Source organism: Mizuhopecten yessoensis, unplaced genomic scaffold (genome assembly GCF_002113885.1).
Source record: "Mizuhopecten yessoensis strain PY_sf001 unplaced genomic scaffold, ASM211388v2 scaffold10707, whole genome shotgun sequence".
NCBI classification, from domain to species: Eukaryota; Metazoa; Mollusca; class Bivalvia; order Pectinida; family Pectinidae; genus Mizuhopecten; species Mizuhopecten yessoensis.
In genome coordinates this window covers 653,328-676,560 of record NW_018408681.1, presented here as the reverse complement: position 1 = coordinate 676,560, position 23,233 = coordinate 653,328, and the positions used below count along the sequence as shown (strand labels likewise).

Below are 23,233 nucleotides of genomic sequence, written 5' to 3'. Positions count from 1 at the left end.
GAAATTTGTCGCAATCATTTTTATATTTAACAATAATGTCCTTTTAATGGAAAACTAGGATGGGAGAACTGATAAAATATACTATTAGACACAAATATATATAAAATATGATATATTTTAACAAGTTACATATAACAAATATAGCATCATTTAAACATGCGTCGTCAAAACTAACTTCATGAGTAATCTTTCATTAAACACAGTATCATGGTCATGAAAAAAACTTAGATGAAAATGGAATAGAAAGATGATGACAAAAAAAATCAATCATTCATTCAATCAATAAATCATTGCAGACAATGTACATCTATTTACACTATATATTGAAATATGTTAATGATAAATATATGTTGGAATATTATCACAAATGTTTTACAGACACATCATTCCAGTCAAAATAAACAATTTAACAATCAATAAAAAATGGTATAAAAACACATAAAGAAACCAGTTTGCATTTTTGTTCAGTCACTGTTTTGTGTTGAAAATTTGTTGGTTATTGTTTTCTTTCTAAAAGATTTTCAAAATATGAAGGACACATCATTTATCTGCTGTTTCTTAGATTTATGTAGACAAACAGACATTCCTAGATTCCACAGGAGATATCATGCCTAGTTCCAGATGTGTAGGTGATCCTTCCTGTTCACTACGTTTCTACTTCCTGTTTTATTTGAGGTTCACTCGTGTTATAATTGGTTGCGATCTATCTTCTGTTTCTGTTCTTCTCTTTCCTATCGACTGTCCATGTCCTTTTTGGTGACGTATAACAACTTTTGTCTATATCAATATACTAATTTGAAGTCTGTTTTTGTGGTGGTTGATTAGGCTAATTTGCTTCCATTTGCTATTTCTTGCTCTAACTGGTATTATGATTTTCGAGCACAGTCGTAACCTAAAGATCGTGCTGTTGTTAAAAAAGTGAAAATGTTTATTATTCGATTCATCATAAAATGACAACATTGGATGTTGATGCCAGGAACATAGAAATTCATTCTTAAAAACAATCCGTTGAGTATAACCTGGTTCCTACATTGTTTGGTGTATTGACTTTGCCTACGGTGTACACGCAGTTCCGATGATTCGACATTCCATTCAGTCGTGGGCGTTAGTTCCTGCAAAAAATATCAAAATAATGTGAATAAAATTATTTCAAATTAATAGTTAAGCAAGGCTGAATAAAGCACGTATATTTTGTACTTTTTATCTAAAATACTCAAAGAATTGCATTATAAACCAAAGTCTGTAGTCAGGAAAGCTCTAGTATTTTTTCGCTTATCAAAAATAATAATTCCTTTTTAACTTAAATTTACCTATTGAAAATTTAAACACGAACTGAATAAACCATGTTTTTTAGCTGTCTTAACAAAAACTTAAATAAACAAGAACATTCCGAGTGATAAACAACTAACGATTACCTATCTTGTGTTTGCGATTCAGACCCCGGACGAGTGCTCGTTCCTGGAGCTGTTTCATTCTCGACTACAGAACTTTGGTTTCTCATGTCATTTGAGTTCTTTTCAGGTAGTGGACCAGCTGTACCATCATCGTCTGAATCAGGATTAATTACATAGCAGATTGATTACAATGGTGATTGGTTTTTCATTTCAAGGCATAAAGAAAGCTTTAAAAAAATACAGAAACTAATATACTAAAGCAAATTTTAATTAATCTATGTTGCTTACTCTGTCCATAGTATATGTTAAATGTAGTTTGTTTTATTATTTCTAATGCGGTTATTTTCGCCAGGACTTGTACACTCTCTGGAGAACAGTTTCGTTTCCATGTTATCAGGGTAATCTTTAATAATATAGTGGTATATATAGGTTGCTTCGTTTCCAATCTAAACAAAATAGTGAAACGGCGATTGGAGCAGCAGGCAACAACATAATTCAGTAACTGCAGTCTAGTACAGAGACCGAATGAAACTATTTCACGCTTAAGCACAGATTTTATGCTCCAGCTAACTTTCATTTAATTCACCAAAATCATAGAACACAGTGAAAAAGTAAAGTCTAGAAGCTTAAATCGGTACTCGACTTTGTATGTCTTAACGTCACTAACATCATTGCATCTCTATGAAGTTTGCCAGAATACGGGTCTTGTGCACGTCATCTTATTGGAATATTAGAACGGTTTCATGAATATGTGTTCTTGTCCTTAAATATTGTCTAATCAAATCACTCGAAGAAAGTTAAATATACCTTCATTTAGGTTTATGGTTAATGTGTTGAGATATGATAACGAACAATTAATCAATTCCACTCACCGATTCCTTTTATGTATATATTAATTCATGACCAGACTTACAAGGTGATCGTGTTGGCTTGCCTCCACTCGAGGATGGCGAGGGGGTGGGCGACACTAACGAGTTGTGTTTGTTGTGTTTCTTCGTTTTCAGAATTACAACGACGATGATGATGAAGATGAGAGCCAGACAAAAGACGCCCACAACGGTTCCTACTATAATCGGCACTATGTCACGTCTTTTCTCTGCAAAATAACAAAAATGTATTTAACAATTGGAGACCAATGACATCTGTAAATAATTCATATGACTTTTTGTTTACAACGATCATGGTCTGTTGTTCATATATTAGTTAGAGATGTCAACTGGTTAGAGAAATATGTAAATATGTAAATATTAATACAACAAAAACAATAACATCTGATATGATTTTACTGCTGTAGATTGTTCAAGACAAATAAGATCGATGTGTTTTGAGAAATAATTTGCATTTGTTTTTTAATGGTGTCCCTGGTTAGGGTTAACAAACCTTTGTGAAACGGTGACCAGATGTAAGTCATGTAAGTCTTTTCTTAAAAAATACCTTGTATGTATGTTGTATCAATGTTACTCTTTCTAGTGTTTGGCTTACATTGGGACAAGGATAAACATAACGACACATAACGTACCTGGAGCTTCATCTGCACTGACAGTTGCCGTACTGAAGTATGTTGTATCAACGCTGATGGGATTTCCCGATGTGTCAGTGAGCGTGAAGTTTCCGCCCAAGACATCGTTTCTCAACCTAATTACCAAAGCGGCTATCGTCTCTTGTGATGATGATGTTGCAGGTATTATTTCAAAACTCACGATCACGAAAGCTTTAAATATAAATAATAGTCTGATGAAACGACATCGTGTATCAGGTTACATTACTAATATCCATACGTCTAGTGTAGTGTCTTATGAGATATTAAATACAGTTATGTAGTAGCTTGTAGCGTTATTTAAAAGACGTTCTTGTACAAAAAGTAATTATTTCTTGCACACAAATAGATGTACATGTGGACTGTGGTAATAATTACATAAATATCTCGATTAATTGCCCCCCCCCCCCCCCCCCGTATCTATAAACATAAAAACTTACTAAAATGTCACTCCTATATCTAGACAATAAAATCTATATATAATGCAGTTCGCTACTTTTGCAAACTCACTAACATGTGATATCGCAATGCCACCATTTAAATAACTTTCTTATCAATACCGTTACAGATATAGGCTATATGGAGACGAAAGTGAGACATAATGTCATAATAGTGCATTACAGATGGTGGCAATGAAACGCAATGTTGTTGACAACTACGTTTTGTAACGGGAATAATGAAGATTAGGTGAATATGGGTAACCCGTAAGTCATGTCACATCTACTTTGTCAATTATAGATGAAACAGTCACCGCTGCATTATTGTCAATAAACACATATACACCAAATACAGATATACGATTAACAATGTATACATACTAGATTGAGAAACTGCTCTCTTTCGTCTTCTGGCGGTTTCTGTTACTGAAATAAGTATAGGGTTGTCATAAACTAAACGACAAAAAATACCCAGAATAATCGTCAATTAAAACTGGTTTTTTTTATGAATATTTCTTAGGTATTATGCTAGCTTAGTTGAGACTAATTTGATAAATAGATTGATCAATCAATCATATTTCCTTTATACGAACAAAACAATGATGTTTTCGTGTTATTCAAAATAAGTAAACATACAGACAAGACTGTAATCATTTATTTTTCATGTACAAAATGAAATGGCGAAAACACAGTTGTTAACTGCAGACTTTGTTTAATACGATAAACTGTACATTTAATAACAAAGACAAAAATGTGAAATATAATAGACTACGATAAAATAAAACTTTGTGGTAAAGTCGTGTTGCCAAATCAATCTATTGTATTTCTTTATTTCTCATACTAGGAGAATGTAATATTATCTTAACAAAACGTATTTCGATAACGGAATAAATATAATGTCATGACAGAATCCGATTTCAGTGAAATATCGATCGGTTGTAATCCATTTTCCCATTTGTTGTTAATATTGTCTGGTATTTAAACATGTTTCACATCGAAATTTAAATTTTTAAAACAATACATGATATTACACATTGCACAAAAACTAACTAGGTTGCATCGCTTATGATTTTCTTCTATTTGTTTCCGGTGGTCCTCGACATGAAGTTGTAATTACTTTACTCACGTTGGATGAATTGTAGGTTTATTATCCGACTTTCGGTCACGTTTAAGTGATCGGCAAATTGTGTCCTGAAATGTTTTGTTACATTTTCCACACTGTTGTTGGCAAGGAGTGCGGACAACGTTCCTGGGACTTTGAGTTTTATTTCTGAAACAAAGGAAAATTTGTTTATACATATATATATTAAAAAAATCAATCTTTGAAACAAATAAATACAGTCGAAAATATTTCTTAAAAAACAACTCCAAAAGTTAGTAAAGTATTAAAGGGAATTTTGAAAGTATTCTCCTTAAAACAGATGGTGTCTTGGCACATTTGTCCTCTGATTATATACAAATGAGTTATTCGAACCCGGATTTTTGTTATTCATATTCAACTGTCAACATTATAAGTAGATGCGTGTGGTTGTGTCGTCAGCCAAATATTCTAAAATCAGTGTTTTTGAGAGCGGCATTGTTCCATTTATTACTTACAAAAGGAGTATACTGTATTTTTGCTTGATAAACAAGGACGCTTTACTTAAACATGTGCATGATCTAATTGTAAGATAATGAAATACTTAATGATACATCTTCTGTATTGCTATCTATCTGAGTACTGGTTAATTATAAGGATACGGACATGTGTCGTTGGTACTGGATTCCGAAACATTATAAGAATCATAAACAACGCTTTATTGCTGGTTCTGCTAGTTGCTTGCTCCAACAAGGCCTTATCCAAATTTCTTACCTCCATTCTGAGGACAATTTATCAAGAGCTATAATCGTATCGTGAATATATGTCCATTTTTTATTTTAATTTTAAGTATTTACAATTAACAATTTTTGTAAATTATTTTTGGACATATTAAGTGGAAAAGACGACAAAGACCAGAATGACATATACAGAGGACGGTAGCATAAGAGTGATGATTACATTTTGGTCAGGCTGACAGTTGAAATTCTAAAGTAATTTAATATTTTAGAATATTAAGAGCCCTTTAAAATGCATATAATTATTATAATATATTATAATCCAATTATAGCATAAATCAAGACACTGCAAATAATATGTTATAATTTGTTTATAGAAAATAAACATAAGTTTGATTTTTACAATCTATTAAATCTGATAAAAAAATGACTACATGAATATTCTATTATGCTTTGTTAAATAAATTTTAAGAGAATCAACTCCAATAATATATAATAATAACTACATTTTCCTATATGAATCCATATCATATTCTGAAATTTTACAAAATGTTTATTTCTTGGTAACTTATCTTATATATCCAGTGGGTGGATGGTCAATGTGTTTATACAAATGGCCTTTTGGGCCTGTATCCCTTGGATTTTATGTAGGATGGGTTTTCAATAAATATACATGATTTATTTAATTGTTAATATCTAAAACATAAACAGAAAATGTTGTAAAATGTTCATTTCACAAGCTAAATTGGAGTTATCTCCCCTGCACTGTTTAATTGGATTGTTATGACAGAATATATGTAAAGTTTGTAAATAAGTTTGGAAAGGACTTAAATAGGCCTAGCCTGATGTCCAATCCAATTGCCATATATAAAGTCAATAAAATCTGATGAAATGAATAAAAAATGACTGAAGCCATATGTTCCATGCTTTGCGGTATAATGCTTCAAATAGTTTGCATTGGAACGGTATGATTTGTGATGTTTCCCGGTAGGAAATTGGAGTCGTGCAAAAACAAATTGCCTTCCTGGCAAAACATAATATTTCCGTGGAAACATGCCTGAAACTGTGATGGTTGGCCGTCATATATACTTTCTGGTGGGTAAGAATTTACACTGATAAACACACTCGGTAAATTAAGTATTGTTTATAAACATGAAAAGTAACTTACTCTAGATAGATTAATACGATTTTCAACCATTCACTGGGAACAGCAATTCTGTCTTCTTAATCTTCTATCTTACCTTCATTTGTCTTCCTGAAGATCTCAGCGGTAATTAATATGACAGCAGAAGCACTTTCCATCGTGGAAACAGTATTTGCAGATACAGAACCAACGCTCGCTGCAGTTGAAGCAGGACTTGGAGAGATTGACGCAGTATTTGCTGGCATCGCAGCAGAACTTGGTGGCATAGAAGCAACACTTGGTGGCATCGAAGGTAAACTTGGTGGCATAGACGAATAGCTTGATGGCATAGAAGCAGAGATTGGTGGCATAGTAGAATAGCTTGGTGGCATCGAAGGAGAACTTGGTGGCATAGACGAATAACTTGATGGCATAGAAGCAGAGCTTGGTGGCATAGTAGAATAGTTTGGTGGCATAGAAGCCAAACTTGATGGCATTGAAGAATAACTTAGTTGCATTGAAACAGAACTTGGTTGCATTGAAGCAGAACTTGGTGGCATAGGAGAATCGCTTGGTGGCATTGAAGCAGAACTTGGTGGCATAGAAGGATAACTTGATGCCATAGAAGCAGAACTTGGGGGCATAGAAGAATAGCTTGCTGGCATAGAGGCCGAACTTGCTGACATGAAGTCAGTACTTGTTGCACTTGTCGAGGGATAACTTTCTGTTGGGGCCATAGTGCATCGTATAGAGACATCACTTGATGGGCTAAATCCTGAACTGTCTGTGACGTAAACTGAGCTTCCTGTGCTGTACGTAGTCATTGTTGGATAAGAGACAGTATTTCCTGAGCTCTCTGTAGAAACGCATTCCGTCAAGGAGGGCCACATACTGTTTGCGGTCGAAGCTGTACTTGCTGTATTTTGTGCGCTGTCTGCAAAATAAATCAAATTAAACTAATTGTACAAACTGTTTATATCCGAACATATTACTTAATTCGATGATTTGCATTCAACAACAGTGATTTACTCAGATTATTTTGTCGTAAAATATTGAAAAAAATCAATATTTAAATTGATTTAAAATTTAAAAATTCTGTTGTGTATATGTTTTAACCAACCAAGTTTGATTTATGTTACTGCACAAAATATAATCAAGAAATGATATTGATACTTTATTTTCAAATAATAAATCGTAAGAAACCAGTTATACCTGAGGCTGAACCACCATTTGCATTCCTTCGTCGTCGCTTTAGAACGGACTCTTCATCTTTGAAAGATATCATCATATATAAATTTGGTTATCGTAATACTCTTTATATGACAATTCATGAATGTATGAGACACTGTATAGCAGAAAATATTGTTAGCTACGTAACTGGCCTTTAATTGTGATAGGCAGCTTCTCATTTTGCCAGGATTCAGATATTACATAAAACAGACGATTTTATCTTACTATTGATAATTTGATATTTCATATCACAAACAGGAAAAGATGTTAACTTTTAAGAAAAACAAATATTTCAGTTACATTGCTATAGGTTGCAATGCTCAATTTAAGTACATACCGTCATTGTCTGTACAATTTTTCTGGCATTTTCCTATGTCCCCGCATCTAATCTAAAACAAATTCACCAAACGAAATATAACTAGTTGAACGTAAATATTAGGACACTGTAACGTAATTCTTGTACTTCCTAATACAGCATTGTGATTCCTCTCTTAATGTGCATGAATTGTAAAATATAAAATTAAAAATGCAAAAATATTGGCATATACTATAGGTACATGTATTTGTTACAATTAAAATAACAATAAAAGCTTAAGGAAATTAAAGCTATGAATACCAGATATTGTATGTGTTTACCATTTAATATTTAAAAAGAAATGTATGAGGTAAAGACATTCAGGACGGAGTATATTTGTATATACGTATATGACTACAATACAGCCACCACACATTTCTGTTATCATGGACTATTTTTCTCTATTCATTTTTGTTTTGTAAAAGACATTTTATTACTCAGGCATATATACATTAGTCGTGGGTTGTCTGGGGATGCGCTGCTTCAGCTACAACTCACAATACAATAATTTTTCTCATATTCCTTATTTATTTCTTATTCAGTTCATTTAGATATTTGTTGTTCATTTTACACAGAAGAGATGACTATGTGAGACTCCTCGAGTCACTGTCCTTTTAAACACGCATCTTTATATTTAAGTGTGTAAGGTAAGTGTACAAATGTTTTACCACTAGCGTTCTCATACAATTCAATAATCTGTAATATGTAAAGATGGAATTTACGAAAATGATAAAAATAGGTTTGGTGGGGTCAATATGCTTTTGTCATGATGAACAGGGGTTTCCATTCATCTTTGTTCCATAATATATATTATCACAATGGTAGCCTGAAGACCGGTTGATTTAAGCAGTAAGATATTTCGTTGATTTCAGTATTTTAAAGAATCATTACGTCAAGGTACTAAATTGTGTTTATATCCATAACGAGAATATCGTATTGTTTACAAAACTGACATCCAAATGAGATGGTATAATGGCAAATAGTGCACAAAAGAAAGATTTACATAAAAACTCTTTAAAAGTAAAATAATAAGACCACATGTTTCCGAAAAATCCGTGGTAGTGGAATTGAAACCAGAAATCCCATTTATTAGTCTATTCATTTCACATAGGAAAACTTAATATTTCCCAACGAAAATATGACGATTATCATACGACAAATTCTTTACGCAAACCGAAGTGCTCTGTAAATGACTTTCACCCAAATTTCTTTTTGTAAAACAATCTGGTAGAATTGAATACTATTATAACTAGAAGTATGACATTAAAAACATGGAACACATTACATTATTTGTTTTCTTTATACACAAATAATGTAAGTACACATATGTATCAAATGTTTTAAGACCGACTAGTCTCTTTGTCGACTGAGCTGTGACAATGGGAACAGTCGGTCTTGAAACGTTGCGACACGTTTGATACGTACATGGTTTATGTATAAAGTAAAAATTTGATATAACATATTTCCAAACTAATAACTCTTGGACATATGAAACGCCTTACCTCGCCCTGGACACATGGAACATCTTCCTGTTCCTGTGTTGAGTCAGCCTCACCAGCAAAGACCATGTCTGGTGCTGCATTGAGTACCAGCAATAGCAGTGCTTCAAGACAAAACAAATAATGGTCAGCATATATTTAGATTACAAATGCATTAAAAGATCAGGTGAAAGTGTCAAGTAAACAGAGGCATCTCATCTAAACGGTAAGTCATTTGAAGTTCAGTACGAGGCTTTGCCTAGTGCTTAACTTCAAAGATCTTATTCCAGGTGTTAAAATGTCTCTTTTTACCTCGCACTGGAATGATTGGTTATTTTTCTCCAGTACCTTGCTTTCATAATAATAACTTGTAATCATAAACTCAATGTATCCCGCCATTATCGATGGGGTATGAAATATGTGACAATATGGATGATGCTACCCTGGTAACAATGCATAAAGTGGGGATGTGGCGGGGACAGTTTTAGAATAATAGCACGTGTAAGCAGTCTTTCTCTTGTTTGGTAAAAGACTAGGGCTGCAACGGTCAGAAGATGTACATTACATAAACACACAGGTGATTGCATCTTTTAAAATTGATAATAGATACAATATACCAAATATGAATTACACTGCATCATACAGCGGTTTCCTCCTTGTGGAACTCATTGTTGATGCTCAGGGCCACTCGTTTTAAATCCAAACTTTTATGACATTAAATTGTTTTCATTTCATTAAATCCAAATTATCTAAACTGCTATTAAAACAGAGAGGCAAGTACGTAAAATTACCTAACTAATTAATTAATGTATTTATAAACATCAGGAGTAATGGTTCATTTAAAATTGAAAAAAATCTTAAATGTGTATAGTATGAACTCAAAACATTAAGGTCACAGCAAACCCCAGGTAGAAGTCTACCACCTTACAACATGAAAGATGCACGTGACACAAATAGTGTCAAACATATAATCGTGTGTGCTTATCCGAACCGAAACCAAGTGACTGTGTTTTTATGCCAGGATTTTCATAAACTAATGACTTTTTGTTTTGATCAGAACATATTCATGAACTCGTCTTTATGCTCGTGCATGCATGGATGCTGTGCTTAAAAATGTGACGGAGTCACTGGTTTTTCGTGTGCTTATGGACCTTACCTTTATTGTCAACATTAATTGCTAACATACAATCTTATAGTTTTCCTTCATTTAAATATAAGCCCTTATCTTAAAGCAAATAAACATCGTCCAACCCTCTGACTACTCTCCGATTCACACAACTATCGTGCTCTGATACTCGCTCTCTTATATAACCATGAATTAGAATCATAATCTCTCCTCCTTCTCTCAAAGTTAACACTCCTTAACATAGGCTTTTTGTAACTCGCTTAAATCATGCGATATGGTATAAAAAAAAACAACGGTAATTGCTTTAATAATATATAACGTATGCTTATTTAGTCAAATGATTCCGACGAGAGACGTTAGATAATGAGTTTGGTAAGACAAACCACGGGTAGCCATCCTTATTGTGTTTATTGGAGAAACAAGAATCCAAACTCGTGATTTTCCTTTTTCCGAATTAGCCAATCTAAAGCACCTAACAGTACATAGATGTACATTTTATTCCATTAAATCCATTTGATCAATCAGCAGGTTTTTATGGAATTCGCAGAGGCTGCCTTATCAGGCACGTACTTACTGCAAGTCTATTCCCCCTGGCTAATTAATCCGCATGTGTGTATGCATATGTGTTGTTGTTGAGATGTTTCGTTTGGGCCCGTATTCATGAAACATCAATGAATTCTGATTTCTACGTTACTTTGACTTTTTGATCATTTGACATGATTTACGTGTTTCAGTAAAGCTGGTTTTAGCACAAAATCCATGCTTGGGCATGAGAACGGTTTCATAAAAACAAGTCCTGGATTTTTTTAAGCTGTGTCGATAGAAAAATAACACTTTCTCTAAGTAGTTCATGCTACAATTTTAGAGTAGAAGATATCACGCACGATTTGAATAATATATAACAGTTTAACACTACTAATCATAAATAACGTAAATGCATATTTTCAACTTACGTTTTTTTTATTCATATATACTTAATTTATAGCAATTTTTTTTCGAACTTTTAATACATGTCCAATGCTTCTTTATAAAAAACATCAGCAATGAAGATCCATTTTTAACAATGTATTTTTCTGCTGTAATACTTGATTATTATATCCTCAAATTAGATAAATCTGCTTATTGAGAGCATGACCTTCGACTTGCCTTTGTATCATTATGATCTTAAAGTAGGGTTTGATTACTGCTATTGTTGTTTTAACCCAATATATTATATTATATCATATTATTTTTGCATCTTCTCTTTTTGTCTTTTTCCCAATTATTTGTTCCTTCTTATATCCCTAATTATCATATAAAGCAATATCGTAGACATTGTGTAAATACAAAGTCGAAAGTATATATTTTTTTCTGAATTTCTACAGGTTTCGAAACACTTTAAATATCTATTTTCTGTTGTCCTTTAGTACAACTGGTTAGTCCTAAATGGACGAGATGGCGGTATAGTGCTGGAAATCGACATCTCGCATTTTCAAATTGGCGTTTCCTTTTTGATCTTTTAAGTCATAACTTACCGTTATGCTAGTTAATACTGTTTAGTCATAGCGCAGTCTGAACATAATCGTTATTTGCACTCTCTGAACAAGCTTCCTACAAAATTAATGTAATGCACCCAGCTACTTACTCCCGAAAGGCGGCCATTGATGCGTAACAGTTGCGTAGGATATTGCTGATCGGCGAACTGAACGGGTTTATCAAACTACTTTCTGAGACCGCGTTTTCTACAATGATGAATTTCGACTAATTTTCTTGGTAATTTATCATATTCAAAACAATACATGTTCAAACAACATGTTGAACGCCATTTTATCATAAAATTGAGTAGGAATTGACAAGTCTATAGGTAAAATTCCCTTTTTATAGATTCAATGGATTTGTACATTAGATCTACTAAAATATTGATGCATTCGGAAACAGTGCTTGTGCATGTTTTTGCTACTAAAAGCTAGCTGTAGAACGTTGACATGGGTTTTCTCCTACTATATATACTGGATCAATATCTTCAACACTTCGCTAACATAGTTCCCCAGGGAAAGACCTTTATTTCAACAGTTAAATATAGGTACACAGTCAAAAATGTATTCTTGCAATGTATACTACATATTCCCAGTCGGTTTACCCATAAAGGTAACTGTCCTCAAGTCTTTTAATCGTGCTAATAGCTCAACTCGACCGTGTCAGTGTCACAATTACTACCAAAAGCAATTTCGATTATTAACCATTTTTAATTAGCTGCTTTCCATCTTTAGGTTAATTAGTACTTATACCAAACCCATCTTAAATTATCTGTAGAGGTTGATTGATACTCCGGTGAGTTTTTCTTGAAAACTGAATGCTGAACTCTTCGAATACTTGCATCGCACTCACCCTTGTGATTTTCTACGTATTCAGTCAACTGTGCATGCTTAAAACAAAAAGCGTCTGCTTTGAATGGCCGTTTATCCTACGATTGCTGGCAATGATGTTTAACATTGTCAACCGAGTATGAGGAAGCAACTTTTGAAGAAGGCGCAAATGTGAAAGTTTCAAATAGACCATGCCCCATTATCGCGACCGTTGTGGTGAAAGGCAAGTGCACGGTCCATTGCGCCTCCCGATCACTCAGCTGATGTTATGGCTCCTAGTCCGTTGTTAGAAACCATCACGCTGTTACCAACACGGTACAATAAGGTGATGTGACTGACGTTTGTTGTCTTAGCCCATGCAATTTTAAAATACGCTTTTTACAGACATCGCTCTGCCGTAGCCTGCTTTCATCAGTCATTCGCATTACATTACTTTTTCTAAACAGTTGATCAAATATTTACACTATGTAGTCTGAACTTACCATAATTGGGTGTGTTCCCGACATCGTGATACGGTCGGATGGAGTTACGTAGGCACACATAAACTAATATATTGGTTATGTTGCAGAGAAAATCATTATAAAGCCAAGCGTTTTGTCAACCTGGCATTGTTCAAAACTCGCTTCTCCTTCGAAAGCCTAACAAATTGTAGCCATAACTGATTTTATTAATGGTTTTGATGATTAAGATACCATTTTTACGTGCACCTGGTACAGATATCACAAATATTGAATTATATATTTCTATCTTTTGTTTAAATTTTAAAAAGGCTGGTCGACATGATATTAAAATGAAACCAAATACCAATATCCTGTTTCAAAATTCATATGTATCCACATTTCATGTCCATAGATAAAACACTTCTCTTGAGGCTGATATATAACTACACAGACTTAACAATGGCTTATTGTTTAGCATCAACTGTTTACCTCTATTTCGATTGATACACTTGAGCATTTTGATTGAAAAGACAATGACAATGAGTTGGCCAATTTCGATCTTCAAAGAACGTTATCGACAAAAGATGCTGTTTTTTCGTAGACTTTTCTAAAGCATTTTAATTTGTTGACATGTTCCGTTTATAGTTGTTGATTAGAAGAAATATTAAAGGTATAATTATACGAGTTTTATGAACATTCTAAAGCGAATTTTTAGGACAATAGTCATGTTTTGAAATTTTCGGTACTCTTTTACAGGAATATTCTGTCTTCTCTCTTGTGTCCATTGCTCGGTAACGATATTAAAATACAATAAATTAGACATATGGGATTATCCGCCCACTCTCTATAAAAATGGTCAATATTACATTATTTATAGAGGGAAAACTGTAAGAGGTATGATAATTATCATACAAGTGAACAATTTATTTTGTTAAGTGTATCTGAGGATGTTCTGAACAGACATTTTGTAAAATTTACAACACAATCAGTCCTACTGGATTTAAGGGTGACATTTCTGTTCTTTATGCATAATGTAAAATTCATCTGCATTTTTGAAAACTTTTCAAATTCACTGTAGGTTTGTGAATATTGGTACTTAGTTTTTCAAAATGTATGCGTGTTAATAAGCATCATGTTTATATATTGTAAAACATACATAACACTTTTCATCTCCAGCACACACGCAGGCATACACACACAGGGAGAAATTATCAAGATGGCATAGGACTAATAGCACTTGCCCTATAAGGCAGCTCCTTCGTGTTCCTCAAAATAGTATTAATGTATGTATATGTTAATTTTATTGATTGTATCAATTGTATATTTATATCAACTGTTGTCCGACGATTGTTTGACGAATATAGTAAATGCATGGATAATATGTAAGTATGTTGAATGAATGAATGTTGACACGGACATCTTAAACAGTTATCCTATACTACTTGTTTATAACATTTACGTATAGTTAACTTAGATACCCGCCCCCGGTAGTATACATTTGGTTAACTTAATCAAGATGTTAACTGAAACAATCAAATTGTTTTCAATAAGAACCCAGGGCTTTCAAAGTAAAACAAACCCTCAAAACAAATCCATCTGATCTTTGTCAACAAATCTATAGCAGTGAAAAGGTGTCAGAAGTTCTTGATTTTCTTGTATAAGCCAGTTGATTGGTGATAGGTAAGTGCGCTATACACTACGCCACCTGACCACTCACGTCGTTGTAATGAGCATATCATATACAAAAAGAGGTTTTCATAGGTCAAAGGTAAATCTTCGAATCTGAGTGAGCAGTTGTCAATAAGTAAAAGTTAACGGACAGAGTGACAAACAAAGCCATACCATAACACGTCCTGACAAGGATCTCTGTAATACTCACAAAAACTGTAGCTATCAATTAAAAAATGCCGTTTCTCTGGCATGATTATAGCTTTCATCATATATAAAACAAAACACTTGATAATACATTATCATAGGTTGTCAGTAGTATGCTATCATTCCAGAAGATGTTGAGAACGACTCGAGTCCAATTGTGGTGGCCTCTCTATTTTATCCATCTGCTCGATATGAGAAAAATGTTCCAACGACCGACTCTGAAAACACTATAAACATACGTTTTCTTCTGAAAAAAGACAACCATATCTTATGTGACTTTTATGAAAGACAATGAAGACGGAATTAACAAAATATAGTGAAGACCAAAATTCGAAATATATCCATATAAGTTATACATGTGTATAGTTACTTAAAGCGACAGAGGTTCTCGGGTTTGTACTGGACCAATATCTCTTCAGATAATCCCAAAATGCAAAAAGGACAGGTTCCTGTATAAACTTGAAACACCGTGAAATTCGCTGGTTTATTTGTTTTCAGTTTGACATGGATACCTGAGACGGACGCATGAAATAAAATAACAACACTCGTAGTTTATTTAACCATTTTATTACGTAGAAAAATATAGATACACTCTGCTGCTTTTCGAGAAAAGATCATAAACTGTTATTCATGAAAGAGCTAAACGCCATAAAAAACCATCATAATATAACTGATATTTGTCACCAAAGATGATATATCTATTGGTAAATTCAATAAATATAAAGGACTATTTGATGAAAACATTTCCACGACAATTCTCTAGAAAAATGGTTAGTATTCAGGCCCAGGTGTACCTCGACTATGTCATAGTCATGCTTTCTACGATTCAAAGCATAACAGAACAATTCAATAACAATACATAACAAAGGAAATGTTATCAAAAATCATTAAAAATTCTGTTTACGATTTGGATTTGACGCTATCGAACTTAATTTGAATATCCTGTTCTACAGGTATAACACAGTTATGCTTATTGGTTGTTGAAGCATTCATTCCTGTCGCGAAATGTAGCGTGTTTAACCGGCCAATGCCGTCACGCAACATAATTATGGAGCCAACGTAATGTTCTTTGTAAAAAGTCATACCATAGCCTTAATGTACAGTTTCATCACCGCGATCCCGGGACTCCTATTGTAGTGTACATTTGTTAGAGTATTATTGATCTCTTATTCAGACAGACGTGTCACACCTGTATTGATTGTGTCGTGGGTTACCTGACAACTCTCAGTTTATGTGACAGGTATTGACAAATAATGAAACATGTATCAGTTCCTTCATTAGAGGCAATATTTTGTTCTAAAATATACAAATGGGATATTTGAAACGTAGTATCACATTTAACGTAAATTTATCAACGTTATATGGTAAGCCAGAAATATTCTGTATCGTTATATTTTTTTGATATCCTGTACTATGGTTCCAAAACCGTAAATTCGCGTCTAGCTGTCAAAATTTCCCCACTAGCATGGGATCTATGTTTGTACTTCGCATCGCAACACTGGATACTGTAAATGAACGTGTTTAAGCGGTATGCTAAATTTAGCGCGTTTCGCACTCTAAATAATGCGCAAATTTATGGCTGCACGATTTATAGTTTCAATATATAATTTCTCATTGCATATTTTTTAATTCGACAATTTATCAATATGCTTAACTGTTAACATCAGATAATATGCTGAAATAATTCCCTTTACAGTATGTTATCAAAAACGGGATTTAGGAATTTTAAATATGATTTTAGAATGTAAAGAGGCATTATATATCGATGTTTCAGTGTATAAGAGGTAGGAACATAATTTCAAAGTTCATTTTTTTTTTTATATTTCCAATAAACAAAAACAAAAACAAAAACAGGATTATGAAGCGAATAATTACAACTTATATTGATTACTCTTGTTGTCCGGATGTTAGCGCGCAAGGAAGTTAAATGTGGAAGGAAAACGGAGTACCCGGTGAAAACCCACGTGGGTTGGCCGGTGGTCCTCTATCTCTCGTCCTATCAGGGAATCGAACCCCCGCCTTGATGAAAAGGCGTTATTCATTGCGCCACCCGACCAGCAACTAGAGGGAAACAACAGAAGAACGGACAAAGTTTCTTGCAACCTTCGAAACCATAAGGGGAGACAATTCGGCGATTTAAAGTTCTTAATTTCATTTGCTTTCAAATGTAGTTACATGTATTATAGATTAATGTTCATAATAATAGGTTCAGCTGCGTGCATGTACTAGTAGACTTCAAAGTCTAATATATTTGTTATCTTGTTCAGACAAAATAACTTTGTTTATCTGATAAATTTAGGTTATGACTAAAAAAAGTAGTTAAAAATTAATCAAACAATAATATGATAATTAGGGTTATGAGTTGCAAATAAGAAAGTCTACCAGCCGTGTTATTGACATAAACACTGAGGTGTTAAGCCGTAACCAACGTCGAAACATACGAGCGATGATTTAATTAGATCCAGATCACCCATGCGAGTGAATTGTATCACGTGATCAATCTACCTTCCAAGCGCAAAAGTAGTCCGAGTCAGCGGTGCTCATGGTATGGTGTCACCTCAGCTACATGACAAGAACATACACACAGAAAACGAGATGTTTACGAACATATTTGTTTTAGAACTTTTAAATGAAATTCATCTCCTGTACTTCCGTACACTTCTGATAACGAACATTTTTTGATGAACTAATTTTCTAGTTAGGATTGTGGCTATTGTAGATTTTTAGTTACATTTCTAGAAGCCAAGTTACAGTAGTCATTGCAATTAATTCCCCTGTTTCTTAGACTGGCATTTTTTTCCGTAATGCTGCGTTTGCAGAGAACAACACGTCTGCTTCCGATTTATGCGAAATAAGCATAAACTATCCGAATATTCCTTTCTCGCCTATGAATTTGTTTAGAGATTGAAAAGATGTCTACAGTAGACTAGGATCCTTTTACCCTTTACTGGTCAAATCCATATTCACCCAGCTTAACTTGCCCTTTGCATGTACTTATTTTATATCTATGCTATGTACTAATATTCCCAATCACGCTGTCCGTATAGAGGGCGGAGAAGGCGAACGTAAAATGTTGGCACTATATCCAGGTATACAGCATGTTATGCTGTTTCACATACCCAGACATGTTATTTCCTAAATGTTTGTTTTCAGATGTGACGTACTGAAACGGTGATGGAATGTTTTACTTTCCAATCGCTACTACTTTCATACTTAGCCCTGTCACTACATTATCACCCCATAACAATCCTTTTTCTTAGAGCTTGAACTATATGAATTATATATACATACGTACATTATTGTATAACAAAATCAACATTTTACAACATAGCTTTTTAAATTTGATTTACTCACTTATTTTGACGATGGCTTTAAACTATTTATTATCATTTGCGTACTTAATTTTATTTTATGTGTTTTAAAGTATGCTTCCTTCACCGATAAAAAAGCAGCCTAAAACTTTTATTCCAGAAATAGTTGGTATTTTGTTACACCTACATCGTCAACAACGTGGTGTCTCACAGAATATGGTGATCCCGAACAGGATAGGGAAGCGTTTTAAATATAGCATGTAATTTTCCTGCTCCCTTTGAAAATGGTCTTGCATAGTTGTATGTGTTTTAAGTATTTCAGGGAGAATTCCGCTACCTTAAGCACCTTTTTAATATCGATTTAAAAAGAACATCGGAACATACCGGAATTTGAACCAATCAATGGAAACTCCTACGCATATTGAATAAAGGGTTTTACGAACTGAGCTACAGAGTTCCCAAGCAATTAGATACTGTATAAACAAAAGGCTAGACGGATACTTCAATATGCAAAGTCATTATGTACTACACCGTATATCTTAATGACTTATTCCAGTATTTCCATGATCCTAGTCCGTGCTTTATATTACTAATGTTCAGTGACAAATGATTATTTGTGTATATGCTCGGCTGCAACTGTACAAAACTTATCTTAAAACATTCTGCGGAGGTTAGACATTTAATACCCTACGGGTATACAAATGTTCCACTTAGGGTGTTTGTATTAATTATTCGTGTGTATCCGCAATACGTTTCATAGATTGTAAAATTCACCATCTGGATTCATTTATTACATAATCTGCTTTAATGGCACCAGTCTAATCAAATCAACGATGATGTTATTATAAATAAATAATGATTTGAAAGCATCTTAAAATAGTTTTGTCAATGGGATTTTAACGCTGATTTCAGCAACTGCATGTTCGAATGTAAGTTACCAATTTTGCCACATAAAATATATACAACAAACTGTCAGTACATACACCAACAAGAAATGTCGCTGGCCCTCAGTGTTAGTGTCAGGTAAAAAATATATCAATTCGAGGTTTCTCTATACCGCTTTATTACAACCTAGTTTGTAGGTCGTCTCAAAGCGGTTCACAAATTATTATCCGTGGTTATAGGGCCTTTGCAACCAGCAAGTATCTTTCTCACTTCCCTGGAGAGCATACAGCCGGTGCTGCCTTTTCGGCGCTCACAGATAGCATTCTACAATTCTAGCACTGCCCAACCACGTACTCATTTACAGCTGAGTAGACTGGAACAAGTGGAGCAAGGTATCAAAGGCTCACAGATACAACACATAGCCGTTGCCTTGACTCAAACCCGCAACCCTTCGGTCACGAGCCCGGCGTCCTACCATTAGACTACCGTGCCTAAAAGGGAATTTCATAAAAGCTAGCTTTGTATTTCCAATATTCGGCAAATCGACCTGTTTGATATTTATACAGTTATAACAATCAAAGCAAAGTTTAAATGTTTATGTTTCATATGTTAAAATCGCCTCAATTTCTTGCCACTAAATGTTCGGGTAACTCTGCTTTTATGAAAAAGTTTAGGACGTCGATAAAGAAGTTAAAGACATAATAAAACATGGTAGGGGGCAATGCAGTATGCTTGCTGTAGGTTAGGTGGAAAATGAAATAGTTCTAGGCATTTTGTTCAACATGACTGTAAGTTCAAGGTATCCTTTTTCAAAAAATATTTAATTTTGAAGAATTTTAAGCAGAAGGTCAAATACCGTATTTGTTTTACAAGTTTAGTTTTATTCCTGAAAGTGTTTGTATGACTTTCGATTCAACCATAGAAATACAAATCTCTGCCAGCCGGACCAATCAATCCGCAAACTATACGCTTGTGATCAAAGATTATGCCTACCTTTACCAAAGGAGTGCAGTATGTAATCAGGATGATTAATTCTAGCATCGCAATAACCTTACCTGGTTGCTGTAGGTGACATGCGAACTCAAACAATGGATGCCCGGGGCAACGACACGGGGTACTTTCTCTATTAATCAGAGAAGTCATAGTCGTTTTGTTTAATTGCTTCTTTGATAACGATTGTTCAATTTTTTGTCAATCAACGGTTGCACATTGGTATATGAAGTGAAATAACTTATCTTAATACAATACACATTTCTTTCTTTCATTACTGTTTTGCCATAGAACCTCAGGTACGCCAGTCGTTGTGGTGTAAATACGTGATAAGGCAGAATTTGAGCAAAGCAAATTACAAACAGAACTATTTGATCTCTGTAGGTTTTTATCAATAGTTCGGTTTGTGGGGAAAATACTTGTTTGACCTGTGAAGATTTGTTAGGTTTTCTAACATAGTTCCTTCATATACATTTTGTTAACGTTTTATAAAAGAAATAAATTCTGAAAAAATAAAATCATAATTTTATTTATTTAAATATTCTAAATAAGATTACAATAAAATCAATCGGTCAATAAATAAATCAGTTTGATTAAAAACTTCTCTTTTTATTGGTATACCAACTGAAATGAATTTCGTCTTTCGGTTATTGGAATATTTCTTAATGTAATGAAATTTATAAAATCAGTAATAAAAATGTATCTACAACGAGACTGTACATGTTTAACAGGAAAGTGACAATTGATAATTAGTATTGAAAGGTCATTTTTTTTGTACGGATAAGCTTTGAGACCGAGAGCGCTTTGAATTCTGATGTGCTGGTATAGGAGAAACATTAAATATTACTATTTTCAGACTTCCCCGAAGGATCAATTTTTGTATGTGTATGTGACAAAAGTAAAATTGCAAGCTGTAGAGATGCATTTGTGAAATACCAGACGATTGTTTTAAGCACTTTTCATATGTCGTACGGGTCTGAAATTTTGCTGAAATAAACAAGTAAGTTTAAATAAATCAAAGATAGCCGGATCGTTCAAATATTCTCCGTATAGTTAGGAAACATGTTTCGTTACTCTGACGTGTTTTTTTATTTTTTTTATTTTGTGGTTAGGAGTTACTTTATTTGCCTGAGATGAATGGGATACGGTATAAACCAAAAGTACCCTTTATGTTATACTCTTTTTGTATGTTTGGCACTGTGCCATAGAGACAGCCCTAGCTCAGAATCAGAGGATTGGCGAGGGATAGCTCTGCAGTGTCTATGATTGTAATGGTAGTTTGATATGCCTTTCGACATAAACGAAATATTACACCGTGCATAAACTATAGAGCCAAGCTGTTATACATGATGTTATAAATAAAAACAAGCAATTCGTTTTAAATTATGGATGTGACATAATGGTGTGGACCATTCAATCCCTCATGAAGGACTACGCTTGAAAGCTTAAATCGACAATGACTACTGATTTATATTTGATTAAGTTCCTGTTGGAATATTGTGATACACATCTCATGTTACCAATGATATGGATTATAAATATGTTTTTTTCACTTCAACCTGGTTGGAATGGACTAACTCACATCATTTGAACCAACATTTATTCGCTTAAAGATACCTTCAGGAATTAAAAACAAACAAGGAAAATATTATCATCATGTCCCTACAAGGGAACATTTTGAATCCTTTAACAAGTTTTTTTGTTCCATTCTAACCGTAATGAAATATAACTGATTTAAAATGTACCTTTATGTGTCAATAACTCAGTTTAAATTGATACGACCGAGTTTCGGATGAATTGAACTGAAGTCCCAATAGCTAATTCCGATGAAATGACGTACTCCGTCAACAGCTTATAAATGGGGCTATTTTTTATTCCTGATATATCTTTTTAAGATTGATTCCGTTAAAGTTTTGTTAAATGCAAACATATAACACTACTCTTTCTCCTACAAGATTCCAAATTCATTCGTTTCTTTACGAATGCCCTTCAGCTTTTGATATTTGAATTGATTGGAAGAGTATGTTTTTTAAGTGAAAGAAGGCCTTTTTGAGTAATGTTTCCTATGTTGTTATTGACATGTCATCGCCTTTAACAAAGACGAAATAAACAAGAACAAATGTATATACAAAGAGGAAAGAAAAACCTCATCAAAGCCCGGTGCCGTTCGGCATGAAAAATATGCATGCAAACGTATTCGGTTTTAATAATCAATCATAGTTAGAAATGTTTTATCAAAGCCTTTCACGACGTGTTGTCTAGATAACAGCAAAAACATACGTTAATATGTAATTAAACTAAATATCAGCTACACATGTGGATAAAAAAAGATTAGTAACAGTGGTATATTTACCAAGGAACGACACCGTCTTCTTCATTTTAAAACTGTTTCGAATTAGTCTGCGCAAAGATGATGACGATGGTATCAACACATCCACATCCGCTTATTCTCTTCTCATCACTGACACATGGATAAGCCACTCTGCTTGATTATGGTTCTGACTTTAGTATCGATCCCTGTTTTACCTCTGCGCGCCATCCACCCGCGAAACCGGCTGATAGGTAGATACGAAGGAGATGGTGTCATTGTTTTAGATTAGTTAGATTAACACCACAGGAAATTATATATGGAATGTGTTTGGCAGTTGCCATGGTGTAATGTATAAACAAAACATACTTTATTAATGTTGTTTTGTATTTCCACAAGGCTAAACATGTAACGTATTACGTATCAGTTTAAGCAAGCTCAACGATACAGATACCGTTAGTTCGTACATGCGAGACAGCCCACGGGACTGGCAATTTGTAAACAAAAACAAAAAACACAAAAAAACAAGAACAAGAAGAAAAAACCTGAATACTATATTGTCCATTCCCGCAGAGTATCTGCGG

General features: G+C 33.9%; 1 protein-coding gene across 4 annotated transcripts; it reads right to left on the bottom strand.

The window, feature by feature from the left end:
- Positions 1–713: 713 nt before the first annotated feature.
- On the bottom strand, positions 714–22,917 carry LOC110461927 (signaling mucin HKR1-like). Of its 4 annotated transcripts, none has more exons than XM_021515664.1 (12): positions 22,695–22,917; positions 9,394–9,494; positions 7,874–7,925; positions 7,519–7,575; positions 6,842–7,240; positions 6,425–6,799; positions 4,495–4,638; positions 3,750–3,794; positions 2,914–3,105; positions 2,308–2,490; positions 1,416–1,548; positions 714–1,112 (listed from the first exon to the last, which is right to left on the bottom strand). In XM_021515664.1, the coding sequence occupies exons 1-12, from the start codon at positions 22,717–22,719 to the stop codon at positions 1,106–1,108; spliced, it is 1,713 nt and encodes a 570-aa protein (XP_021371339.1). In that variant the 5' UTR covers positions 22,720–22,917; the 3' UTR covers positions 714–1,105. The 4 variants fall into 4 exon arrangements, with proteins under 4 accessions (XP_021371339.1, XP_021371340.1, XP_021371338.1 ...); XM_021515665.1 differs by having other exon boundaries at positions 6,425–6,808; positions 6,851–7,240; XM_021515663.1 differs by having other exon boundaries at positions 6,425–7,240.
- Between the last annotated feature and the right edge of the window lie 316 nt (positions 22,918–23,233).

Excerpts from the sequence above, each read along its gene's own strand:
- LOC110461927 (XM_021515663.1), bottom strand. The coding sequence starts at position 22,719 with ATGAAGAAGACGGTGTCGTTCCTTG. Across the intron at positions 7,926-9,393 it reads TTCCATGTGTCCAGGGCGAG|ATTAGATGCGGGGACATAGG; the intron begins GTAAGGCGTTTC and ends AATTTGTTTTAG. Across the intron at positions 7,241-7,518 it reads AAATGGTGGTTCAGCCTCAG|ACAGCGCACAAAATACAGCA; the intron begins GTATAACTGGTT and ends TTTATTTTGCAG.